Source organism: Mus musculus, chromosome 12 (assembly GCF_000001635.26).
Source record: "Mus musculus strain C57BL/6J chromosome 12, GRCm38.p6 C57BL/6J".
Lineage (NCBI taxonomy): Eukaryota > Metazoa > Chordata > Mammalia > Rodentia > Muridae > Mus > Mus musculus.
The window spans coordinates 117,932,515-117,946,126 of record NC_000078.6 but is presented as its reverse complement, the minus strand read 5'-3'; the positions used below and the strand labels follow the sequence as shown (position 1 = coordinate 117,946,126).

Genomic DNA, 13,612 nt, shown 5'->3' with positions numbered 1-13,612 from the left:
TGCTGAACATCCTATCATTCACAATAATTTCATCATGTCTGTGTGTGATCACAAAGGGTATACTGCTTAGCTTTGTTTGATTTGGGACGGTATAAAGAGTCCATGCAGTTTAAATGGGACTTGATTTTTGATACTTCATTCTCAGATTTACTTACTCCTTTTGGCTCTAGAGTATCCCTTTATTTCTTCTCCTTTATCTTCTTTTATAGCGCTGAAGACCCAGCTCAGGACCTTGTTAAGCAAATCCTCTTCCACTGAGCTCTGCACTGCCTTCCCATTTCATTATTACACTCTTCAACATTGTCATTTTTCCCTGTATTAATTGAAGTTCTTATTGCTGGGCATTTAGTGTATGTATATATATATAATATGTGTGTGTATTAGAAGCTACACAACATATATATATATATATATATATATATATATATACACAAATATGTGTGTGTATATATATTAGAAGCTACACTACTCCAAATATTATGGATTATTTTTATGTGCATGTTACAAATATCACAATGAAAGGATCTTCTGAATTTGCAAATGGAATAGTTGCGTTATAAAAAGTCTATATCAAGCCTCAAAAGCTAATGCCACAGGTCTGGGGGAGATGGCTTAGTCAGGTCAGTGCTTGCTGGATCTCAGTTTAGTCTTCGGAACCCATGAGAGCCAGATTTAGCAACACATGCCCATAATCCCAGTGCTGGTGAGGCAGAAGCAGAAGGATGGAGCTTGTTGGATAGATCCTTGGTGAGCTCCAAGCCCAGTGAGAGACTCGGCTTCAAAAACGAGGTGGAAAGCTATTGAGGAAGACAAGTTGATTTGTGGCCTGTACATGAGCACACGTACACATGTTTATAAGAACATACACATACATACACACGGGCACACAGGCACACAATGTATACACACACACACAAGATAGCACACACAAAGATATCACTTGGTTTTCCAAAGTTTTTAGTGTTTATTTTCTCACTGATAATATATGATTGATGTCTTTCATAAAGCCAGGTTAGGAAAAAAATCACTCTAGAATACAAAAGATTCCTATATGTAATACTACCTCTTCCTATGAGGGACCACTCCCACATTTTACACTGTCTCTACTCTTACTTTGAAATGAAAAGTCTATAGGTACCCTTGTTCTGAGTGTATTATTTTTCCCAACAAGAGATTAATAACAACAAAAATCTTAATATTTTAGAGATCATATTGTCTCTATCTGATAAGGTATTTAAAACAGAATAAATTCTTGTTCCTTTATTTAACTCACATTTTTATTAAAATAGGAGCTTTAAAAAATATCCACATAGATGGGAGCTTTCGGGGAATATGGAAACAGAATAGACGGGTAGAATGACTTGTTTTTACTTGCTTAACTCAATAAATAAAATCTGAGAGAAAATAATGTAAGAGAAAATGATAATGGGGGAAAGCTGACGTGTTCTGTGTAGAGGGATGTGACCATGAATGCAACCGGACTGGGAATGTGTGGGAATCACTTTGGTTCCCCCATCCCCAAATTAATTACATTTGTAAATTTGCTTTTTGGAACATTTTGCTCAAGTGTCTGTTCCTCTTATTTCTATATCAATCTCTATGTTTTTCTTTTCTTTTTTTTTTTTAAAGATTTTATTTATTTATTATATGTAAGTACACTGTAGCTGTTTTCAGACACACCAGAAGAGGGCGTCAGATCTCGTTATGGATGGTTGTGAGCCACCATGTGGTTGCTGGGATTTGAACTCTGGACCTTTGGAAGAGCAGTCGGGTGCTCTTACCCACTGAGCCATCTCACCAGCCCCCTCTCTATGTTTTTCTTTGTATTTCAAAGACAAGACTGTTAAATTTTTTTAAATGGGTCAGGAGGATTTGTAAGTATCACAAAGCTATACTATTCTTTAGCAATCCTTTGTCACAGTCCCTGCGAGCAGGGGGATTCTTGAGCTTATTCTCCTGCTGGAAGCGCCAAAGCTCACAAAGTTCTCAACTGTGAATAGTGTTTGTATTTATTTTAGTCATTTATTTGGGAAGGGGCTTTTAAGAAGAACACTGTTAGTTTGTTTTTTGTTTTTTGTTTTTTGTTTTTGTTTTTGTTTTTTTTTTTTGCTAATAGTAAATGTCTGTGCAATGTTCATGATAGATACAGTATAGTCCAAAAGTTGAAGTCCATTAAAAATTGGGATGTTGCGGAGTATGAAGTAATGAATACTAATTACTCCTTTCACGTCTGACAGCTCCCCATAGGCCAATACATCAGCCGAGACTTTAATTTGGTTCGAGTAATGGTTTCATCAATAGTGCATTAAATCTGTGTTTGAGAAGATATACAGTTGAACCTGACCCACGCTGTAGATACCTGCCATAAAAGGGCCATAGGCTGACAACAGATGGATAATTACAAATAATTAAATCCACCTAACTCCAGACAATCCTAATTTCATTTAAAATATATCTTAACGAATCAATCGACAGAAAACATATCTGGGAAGATTTATCAACATGTATTTTTTTTTCCCCAAAGCAAATTTACTGGCTTACATATCAAAGAAGTTGCTGAACCGTGAAGCATCTTTATAAAATTATATCACTTTAATCTTTCAAATCCCCACAAGTATCATGGAAGTCGGCTCTGAACTTGAATCTTGCCCAGAGTAACCTCACAGCAAGATGAATGCTCGTTTGTTTCTCAGGATATAAATATTTTTTAAAGATAATTTTTACTTCTTCCTGCATTTGCTCCCCATATATTCTTTTAACAATAGTCTGTTTAGAAAGAGACCTAATATTGGCTAACAGATGTATTACCTATCTGATATAAATTTTCATTTTACCAAACTAATACAGTAAAAAGGAGACAACCTTTTGTTGACATTTGTTTTATAATGACTGGCTCTCCTCACAGTGGTGGTAACATTAATAAAAACCTTGCCTTGTCAGCTGGTTTGCAGTTACTAAATGTTATGTTGGTGGTGGAATAATTGTGTCATGTTTAACTGTAGGCCTGTCTGACGGAGTCTTGAGTAAGACCCTCTTTGTGAATTCATTCTTGCTCTCCAATAATTTAGCTTATAATAATCCAATAGTGAGCATCTAGTCTCCCCCACCCTCTAACATCAAAATAAAGTTTTTATTGTCAGGAAAAACTACAACACCTTTTCCATTCTGAACCTTCATCCAGGTTATTAAAGGAAATATAAAGTGTCACACCAGGGTCTTGTGGGCATGACTCGATGTCAGAGGATCTGGCTCTTAGATTTTATTTGAAACTGATTACCAAACCCTCCTGCAGATGTAAAAGAAACAGAACACTATGGATTGTTTTTCAGAAGAGCAGTCCTCCAAAACAGCAGTTTGTGACCCTTTAATACAGTTCCTCATGTTGTGTGATCCCAATCACAAAATTACTTTCATTGTGACTTTATAACTGTAGTTTTGCTAGTTATGAATCATAATGCAAATGTTTTGGATATAGTTTTACAAAGAGGTCATGACCCACAGGTTGAGAACCTGTGCTCTAACCCAACATTAATGGGCCTAGAATCTCTTGGTTTTGGCACCGTGCTATAGTATTTCAATATGGTAGGGGTGTATGTGTGTGTGTGTATGTGTATATGTGTGTGTCCGCACACACATCTGTGTCTATCTACATGCATGTGTGCATTTATTCTAAGAGAGGTAATTTAGTTTGCTTTTTGCTTTTTGTTCTTCTATGCAGTGTTTTCTAGAGTTCTAAAACACCCTTTTTGTTTCATTTTGAAAATTCCGGCTGAAGTCATCTTTACGTAGAGGGGCATACTGGCTATCTGTGCTCACTTGTGTGAAGGATCGAGCAGATTTACTCTTTTCTTCTCCTCCTGGGCCTTCATTCCTCAACTTCAGGGGTTGCCAGCTGTGAAGCTTTCAGCTCAAAGCCTTTGGGGAAGAACTAGGTTTGACCAAAGAGCACCGCCCTTCCTGCTGGGGTTGCTAAGTTACGGCTCAGCGCTCAGCGCCACACACCTGAGCTTTTTGGCTTTGCTCTCAACAGTAGCTGCAGGCACTCATTTTAAACAGCAGGGTGAACTGGAAGGCTTTTAGATGTCCATTGAAAGTTTATTTCTTCTCTGGAGTGTGCTTTTACGCTCAAGTAGTGGGGCTCTATTATTTATTTACCATAAAACCTAACTTCTATCTTTACCTGAATCGTCTAAATTAGAAAGAACCGAGTATAGAATACTACACAATATCTTTAAGGCAATTTCTCTCCAAACCTCAAGTCCTACAAATCCTTTCGAGGGATGACATCTGCAGAAGACATGGCCTTGCTTCCGATGCCCATCTTTACTGTAAACGAATTATGCTGTTTTCCGGGTTTGGTTTTGGATGACTATAAAAAATAGTGGTGGCTTTGCTTTGGTACTCAGAGTGTCAGGTCAAGTCAGAGATCTGTTAAGGTTTCTGTTATTCAAAACAGAGTATCAGCTGTAACTGTGCTCCAGTAAATGTAAGAGACTCCCTTGGTTTGCAGACGAGCATCCCTGAGATCAGTACTCCTCATTCTGCCAGGAATTGTAATGAGCACTTTAAGGTCATCACTTTCAGTCAGAGCTCTGTTAGTTCCTGGCTAGCCTGGTCTATATAGTGAGTTCTAGAGCAGCCAGGGGTACACAGTGAGATCCTGCCTCTAAAAGAAAGAAAGAAGATGTGGAGGCGAGGCAAGAGGAGGGGTTAGGGCTTCTGCTGCTGTAAGGAAACACCATGACCAAAACCCATGTTGGGTAGGAAAGGGTTTATTCAGCTTACACTTCCACATTGCTGTTCATCACCAAAGGAACTCACACAGGGCTGGAACCTGGAGGCAGGAAGTGATGCAGAGGCCATGGAGGGGTGCAGTTTGCTGGCTTGCTTCCCATGGCTTGCACAGCTTGCTTTCTTTTAGAACCCAGGACCACTGGCCCAAGAATGGCCCCATTCACCATGGGCTGGGTCCTCCCCCATCAGTCACTAATCTCATGGAGGCATTTCCTCAACTGAGGCTCCTTTCTCTCTCAAGAAAGACTCTAGCTTGTGTCAAACTGATACAAAACTAGCCAGTACATGCATTTTTTTTAATTTTGTTTTAAATGTTTTTTTTCTGAGAAGGAGAATAATTTTTATTCAAAAATTAGAATGGAGATGATTTGAGAGTAATAATAACACTTTGGAATGAAGGCAGACGGAAATTCAGAAGACACAGTAACTCTGGCGAGCATGGTCTAGAATGTTCTATATTCCTCATATTCTTTTTTAAGCTTTTATAAAATTTATTATAAAAAAAAATCTGCAGATAAGTAAAACCATCACACACCAAATTTAACCAGAAACAAAATGTATTCAACTCATTAAGAGCTTAAATACAGTTAGTGTAGGCACTGAAATATGAACCTCAAACACATGAGACCTTACACTTTCAGTGGCAATATACTTTTATTTTATCCACCACCCAAACCAAGAATCTATGACATAATTAGTACTAAAGAAACAGTCTTCCAAACCTTGTATCCATTACCTGGTTCATTATATCATTTTCGTCCTCCCTTACCCTCTTTCCAGCCCCTCCCATGTCTCCAACCCCAATTCCTCTCAAATTTACCGTCTCTGTAACCTTGTCATTGACACACGCTGCCTAAATACATAATTACAGCCTGGTGAATTCATTTAGTGTTACTTGTATGTATGTGATTTCAGAACTGACCCCTTGGTACTAGACAACCATTTTAGAGGCTCGGCCCTGGGGAAACTGGTTTCTCCTACGCTTATCGTTCCCAAGCTGCCTGTACTTCTTGACTACGTGGGGGCTCTGTGAGTTTCCCCTTCGTGTTAGCATGTCTGTTGGTGCTGTCTGTATTCAGGCCTTGTTTGGGCAGCCATTTCTCTGAGCTATCATGAATGAAGCTTCCCTGTCTTTTTTAGGAGATATAATCTCATGGCAGATTTCCCAGTTCTCTGGCTCTTAAATCTCTCTGCCCCTCTTCTGTGATGGTCTGTGAGCATCAGTAGCAGGGTTGACTTGTGGATGTATCCACCAGGGCTGAGCAGTCCACCATCAGTTGCTTTCTGCATTTGGCCAGTTGTGGCTTTCTGTAAGGGTCTTCCTCCATTGCAAAGAGAAACTTCTTTGACAAGTGAGGGAGCTACACTTACCTGTGGGTGTTTAGAGTAAGTATTTACATTTCAGGAAGGAATTATGTTTGTTTAGTGGTTTAGTGCTAGTAATAGATTCTCTTCTAGGATTCACAGCCTTACTCTAGGCAATCACCTAGGTTTTTAGTACCAGGTCTGATTTCCCTTCTTTTGAGTGTACCTTTAGTCAAATTAGACAGCTGTTGGTGACTTCTGAGACACAAGTACCACTGTACCCTTAGGGATGTCTTGCCATGAAAGACATAGGGTCCTTGATATGAAAATTCAACATTTTAACTTTCAGTTTCAGAATCTTACCTTGGAGACATTGCTGCTGTCTCTTGAAGGCCACTCTGGTTTTTAGGAATCTCCATTAACAGACATTGTTAGCACAAGGCTTCCAGAGAAGTGCTGTGAGAATCAGCCAGTAAACCCTGCTCATGTGTTCTCAAAGTATTGTGTGCATCCCACCACTACCATAATGATGACCTTCCATGGCTGAAAGTAATGAGACATCTTTTTATTCCAGAACACTTTTGAGCTTAGTTGTGAATGAACTTTGAAGAATTCCTATATTCTGAGTATAACAGGATTTTATTCAAACCTGACCTATAAAAGTTGAATTTTGGTTAGTATATATTTGCAGATGATTACACTTATTTCTGAATCATTAATTTCCCCTTAATATCTTTTACTTTTCCTGGAAGCCAGAAGTCTCTAACTTTCATATAATTAAAAGAATTATTTTTAAAAGATATAAATTAAGTAACTCATATAATAAATATATTTACTAGAAATTACAGATCCTAGACTAGGTTACTTGAATAATCACAGCCACTTTCCTTCACAAACAACAGAATTGCTAAGCATAGATCAACTGGCCTTGTGCTCTGAGCCCTATTTTTCCTCTAGCTGCCTCAGGTTAGTCCCAAGTCAGCTGTATCTTCCATGCCCTCTTGTGATCAATGGCTAAACAGGTTAACAAAGACATTGCAGGCAGCCTCTGTGAACACAAATTAGCCTGCAATGAGATACAGTGAAATAGATTTTACACTAGGTGTCCAGAGACCAGGGTCTTAGTAGTCCCAGCTCTGCCAGGCAGCAGGGACCTTGGGCAAGTCATGAACTCTTTGGGTCCATAAAAAGAAGACTCTAGAGGGGTTAGGTTTTCTCTAAAGTTACCACTCAGCAAGGTGAACCAGAATGCCCTTGATTCACCCCATGTCCTGGCCAATTAGCCCATAGTGTTTGTCCTGGGAAAAATCATTTCAGTTCAGTTATGAGCTGTTCTAATAAGTCTCTTGCCTCCAAACCAGCCAAACTCATCCAGTTAGAAGGTCAAGGGTAGCTAACTCCTTGGGAGAGTGTAAAAAATGCCCTCCATGGGCAACTGTACCCCAGATTTCAAAGTTCCTCCCACCTGTGAGTCTCACTGTGAAAAGATAACAGAATATTCTGTTCTTGAGGGTAGCAGGACAGGAAACAAATTCAGACAGACTTTGCTTTAAGCAATAGTCACACCTCCTACTCCTGTGCTCCATGCCACAGCTCCAGTGAGCCATGGCAGCCTCGAATACCAGAAGCCAACCTTGGGGTTGCACTGTTCACAGAAGCAGTGACATTTGTCGGTCTGCTTCTCCACCCCTCTGGTTAATGCTGTTTTGGTTTAGAGTCTTCAAATCAGAAGAGAGTATTAACAGTCTGTTTAATTTTCCCAGACAGGAGATTAACCAAAAATTAACCTAGCAGCAATGATAAAACCAACTGTGTCATTATGCAATTTTTGCCTTTCATAGATCATAAACACCCCAATTGAGGATAATTTACTGTCCCTGGGAAACCTAAAGCTATCAAATGATGCTTCCAAGCAAGGTGTAAAAACCCAGTTTGTAGGCAGTTCTCTTCCACAGCACAATTTCCATATCTAGTAACTATTTTCTTTTTAAAACTTTGGATTTTTTGTTTTAGTGTTTGTGCATGTGCACATATGCATGTGCCTTTCATTTGGAGGCTAGAATTTGATACTAAGCATTGCCTCCCATTGCTTGCCACCTTTGTCTTATGAGACTGAACCCAGAGCTTGCCAATCCATCTAGCTGGCTTGCCAGTGAGCCTCAGGGTTCATTCAGTTTCCATATCCCCAGTCCTTGTCATATAGGCATGTACCACGCAGTTATCTTTATGTACACAATGAAGACTTCACTATCTAAACCATCTCCACTGCCCCTTCTCACTCCTCACAGGGAAAAAGAACAGACCTGGAAAAGTAGCTACACACCCTGCCTCTTAATTTGCAAATGCCTCATAATACACATAGTTACACAAGGGAGATACAGAGTTGACTATAAGTTCATTACAGTGCACTTGCTGTAAAGCAGGTATTTGGCTAAATATTTAACCAGCTAAAACATCTGACAATGACAATCATGAGATGTTCATGCTAAATATTGGCCTTTCTCCTGGATTGTCCTTGAAAACCTAAAGAGAGGTTATTTGTGGTGAATGATCAGAACCGTTGATTAGTGTGGGCTTTTAGCAGAAATCATACTATCACACTAACTGATGTCCCCTAGAAGGGAAGCCAGCCAGTAGCCTGCCAAGGTGTGACCCATGAGTGAAGAATGACTTTCAAGGGTTGGAAAAAATGAGAACATATTATTAAGGAGAGATCTGTTGTGGGAAATATTAAAATAGAGACTGTCAGGCTTCCTGCACTACTTCTGGCCAACCGTCAGACCACGTGGCTCCAGCTGGGTGATCTCAACTCAGCAGTCTTTATGGGCCAGAGCACCTGAGTCCCTTAGAAGATCACTGCTGCCAGCCCCACGCAATGACCGTTTACCCCACAGTCAGCCATCACAACACCCATTTAACCGATAGAATCAAAACTCTTAAAGCTTATAATTAACCAATCAGATTTATGTATCAGTAATTCCTCAATTTACAAGATACCAATACAATAATTTCAGAACCAATTGGTAATGATAAAAGTTTTATCCCAATTATTCTGACCTTATGATATCATAACTACCTGTGACTAGTTAAAGCTACGCTGGTTCACGTCTACTTCTATCTTGGCCTTCTTTCTCTTTCCCAGACACTCCCTGTCTCTGCAACTCTTAGCTCCACCTCCCTTTTTTTCCCTGTCCAATCACAGGCCTCCTGCTGCCCTGGACAGGGAAAATCCTGCGACAGAGATCCACAGAGCTGATATGATCAGATCATTTGACAACAAGCATTGACCGGTTTTTATTCTAGAGAGATTTCTTGCTGGGGCCCAAACACTATCTGCCGGCACAATGTCTTTCATTTGAGATACTAGAACCAGAAGTATTTCCGTTTGAGATTTTTTTTTTTTTAATTTGGGGTTATTGCATGGACATAATGGGGTATCTTGGGGATGTAACTCCAGTACTAATCTTGAAATCCATGTATGTGGCACGCACATCTGACATACCTAAACTGATAGTGACATTGCACATGTTTGATTTTACCTGAACTTTGACCACAGCCCATGTAGGAGTCAGAGGTGAGATTTGCCTTGTGAGATCCTGTTGGTCCTCAAAAAAATGGGAATTTGAGGTTTGCAGCTTGCTTCCAAAAGTAAATTGGCTGTGATGTTGGTGATTTGTTTGTCTGGTGGACCATGAAAATACACACAAACATGTACACACCACACAAACCGAAGCTAATTTGGCTTTTACCATACATGGTTCTTTATATGGTCCTGGTGAGCTCTCCCAGGCTCTCAATTAGTTTACCCTCCTTTTTCACACAACAGGATCATATGGGGGCTTCTTGGATACTTGTGCACATCCTTAGAGCAGAGCCTATTAGATTCTTTGGTCATCTTTTCAAGGGCAGGCCTTTGATCTCTCCATGTCTTTTGTGTGGCAAGGGTTTGGTAGGTACTGGTAATCTGCTTGTCCCAAACATTCCATATCACCAGAATCCTGTGCTGCAGGGTCCTTTGTAGCCCCCTCTCATTTGTCTTTATGATGAGATTTACATCCCCTTTTTGAAGAGCTATCTCCTCCCATCTTTTGGCTGACTTCTGATTGAGTAGATATTTGAACTTTACATGTACCTGACATATTGTGGGTATCTGACAAACAGACGCTTAAAATACTTTACTCACAATGCCTAATATTAGAAACAGTGGTAGCTGACCCTTAGTCTATAAAACAAGAGCTCTGGCCCTCATGATCATCTGTTTGTCTATTCCAGCATCCTTGGTCCATCCACCTGTAAAGGTTCTCTGTATTCCAACAGGGATGTCAATACTCATCATTCAAAAACAGTTCTTGTCTTTGTTTTTAAAAGGGAGAGGAACACACTACAAAGGTATACACTGGCTCAGTCTAGAGTGGGTTGCTGGAATAATGGCTCTTTTTCCTCATGGAAAAGAATTAACAAAGCAAACAAACCAAAACCATACACAGTGAATGACATCACCTTTCAGCTTCACAAAGCCTGACTCTAAAGTGGGATGCTGGCTGTCCTGTCTCCAGCTTTGAGGCTAACACTTGCCATGGTTTTTTACTACAAATAGAAGGTCATTTTTCAATGGAAACAAAATTTGAATTGGGTCACTAGTCTACTAAGTCCTTGGGATTCTTAATTCATATCCAGGCAATTAAAGCTCAATTGATATTAGAAAATGGCCATCTTTATCATCTTTCCACATTAGAGCAAATTGTCTCAAAACTTCCTCCAAACAGTGGTGAGAGGGTACAAGGTACATTATTGCCATCTGTACTTGATAATCACTCTGTAAGGTGCAGTCACAGAAGAGCCCAAGCCAACAACCCAGATATTGCCACAACTGAGCATCCTGAGTACCTCTGCTCATTTTTGTTTTAATTGTTAGAAACAGGTGCTAGATGTGGCACACCATCGTTTCTTCTGTATGTGCTCAATTTCCAACATTAATAAACTGAGTAAATACCTTTTCACGTGCAAGTCAGCGAGACAGGCAGTAAAGAGTTTTCTCTCATGGGTTGTATAGCATTCTGTCGTTAGATTAATTGCTACGTGGCCTTTGCACGGTATTAGTCATCAGAACATTTCAGTAATCAAATGTTTCACAAAGCAGTCCTGATCGTACAGTCTAGAGTCCCTCTACTCGGGAGGCTGAAACAAGAAATTTCAAGATCGAGGCCCAACCTAGGCATCTCAGTGAAACGTGTTACAGAATGAAAAGGTAAAAAGAGGGCTGGAGACAGGATTTGGTGGTAGAGAACCTATTGCCTGTGTGAGGCTATGGGTTCAATCCCTGGGACCTCAAAAAATAAAATTTTACAGATTTAATAGTAAAAGAATTCAGAATTTTCACCAATATTCAAGATTAAATGAGAGTGAGAAGTTGTTCCTTGGTTTAGTAACACTCCAAACTTTTTATGTGCATTTTCAGGCCACCTAAGCAAAATGTTTGAGAAGCTGAGTCATCGATAGGTTCAATTTCTGTTTGTCTGTCTATTGAATTGAAGAATTTGAATTGAAGAAGTCTCCATAGTGGGTTCCTAACAGATAAGAGAATATAAGCCAGGCAAAAACTTGTAGAAAACAATCAATCTAAATATATATTTCAATAGCTTAGTTTTTAGAAACAAAATCAACTATTAATATGTTGTTACTGTATTTAACATGGCAGTAATATGTTAATATAAAAAATAAGGTATTGTTTAATAATATAGTATATATACATCTGTATTTTAATATTTTGGCAAGTAAAATATTCTACTCATGGCATAGCAATATAGCTTAGTGTGGACACAGAATTTGTGTGTGTGTTTGTGTGTGTGTGTGTGTGTGTGTGTGTGTGTGTGTGTGTGTATCAACACATGCATGCTCTATTCTATCCTTCAACAAGAGCAGTGTTTTCCTATGATTTCACTTGAAAACAATAAAACACTATAGGAAATAGCAATATCTGGTATAAGTTTAATCCCAGAAAGTACAGTGAATGCCGCACTTTTATGATTGTCAGAGCAACATTGTATGGTGGGTGGTCACACTGTTACTGGTTCACACATATAGTCACTGCACTCTGCTAACAGAGGGATCTCCTGAGTGTCTGTGTTGTGGCCCTTGTAGGTTCATCAGGATTGGCGATAAAGAATGCGAATTCAACAAGAACTTCCGCCTCATCCTACACACAAAACTGGCAAACCCACACTACAAGCCGGAACTACAAGCCCAAACCACCCTTCTCAATTTCACAGTCACAGAAGATGGTCTTGAAGGCCAGCTGCTGGCAGAGGTGGTCAGTATCGAAAGGCCAGATTTGGAGAGGCTAAAGGTAACTATTACTGCATCACCCCCAGAACGTACTCCTCACCCCTTCAGCACAGATGACCATGCTAGATGCTTGCCTATGAAGTAAATTCTGTAACTGAGGAAATTCCTCCTGAAAAATGCCAGGTAGCTAGAGGCTGGACCACAATGGAGATGGACCAGAGCTCAGGCTTAGAGTCTGTCAGTTAGCTTCAGCTGTCATTTTCTTGATCTCTAACAGCCCAGAATCCAGATCCAGCCCAATGTGGACCAGCCCAGAAAACTCTATTGGAAAAAACCTGGTGGTTTTCCTTTGCCCGTGGGTACCAATTAAAGATAGCATCTTGGTTAGGGCTTGGACTACTTTCGTCTCTGTGCTGGGATCCCGGCTGGCTTAAGCCTGTGCAGACCTTGCGCATGCTGCCAGATTCTGTGAGTTCTATGTGCAACTCTGTGAGTTCTCTGTTGTATCTGGAAGGCACTGTCTTCCTGAAGTCATTTACCATCTCTGGCTCTTACACTCTTTCTTCTTCCTCTTCTATATAGTTCCCTGAATGCTTTAATGAAGACATTCCATTTGAGACTCAGTGTTCCGAAGTTTCCCATTTTCTGTACATTGTGCATTTGGGGGTTTCTATGTTAGTTTCTCTCTACTGTGAAAAGCTGCTTCTCTGACAATGGACAAGCAAGGTACTGATCTCTGGGTGTTTTGTTTTGTTTTGTTTTGTTTTTTGACATCCTAAATTTTTCTTTTCCGGTTTTAATTCTGTCTAGATTTTGTTTATTGATTTCTTTGCTGGATTCTACTTCCATGTCTTGATTATTTTTATTATTTCATTCCACCATTTGTGTTTTCACAGAGTTCATTAAGGGATTTGTTCAAATCCCCTTTAAGGTCCTTAAACATACTCATAATTCCTGCTTTGAAGTCCTTGTCGTGTGCTTTAGCTATATTGAATTTCTCAGGGCCTACTGTAATAGAGTTGCTGGATTCTAATGGAAGTATATTGTCTTGGCTAGTCCTGTTTGTGGTTTTATGCTGAGATCTGGGCATCTGGAGTAATGACATTTTTTTTAGTATTTCTTGGCACTGATATCTCATCTTGTCTTTGATGAGTGGGTGTTGTGTTCTTTGGATGATGTCCTCTCTGCATCTGAGGAAAATGTGATGGCTGTAGGGGTCCCTGGTAGA

At 39.7% G+C, this 13,612-nt stretch overlaps 1 protein-coding gene across 10 annotated transcripts in view; it reads left to right on the top strand.

Annotated features, from left to right (window-relative positions):
- The window catches only part of Dnah11 (dynein, axonemal, heavy chain 11), a 321,062-nt gene that overhangs the window by 252,917 nt on the left and 54,533 nt on the right, over positions 1 to 13,612 (top strand). For 9 of the 10 annotated variants that reach the window (NM_010060.3, XM_017314946.2, XM_017314947.2 and 6 more), the window contains one exon: positions 12,241 to 12,445. In NM_010060.3, coding sequence (NP_034190.3) covers positions 12,241 to 12,445 — 205 coding nt within the window. Of the gene's footprint in view, positions 1 to 12,240; positions 12,446 to 12,966; positions 13,111 to 13,612 lie in introns of all 10 variants that reach the window. The other variant, XM_017314949.1, reaches the window with a different exon arrangement.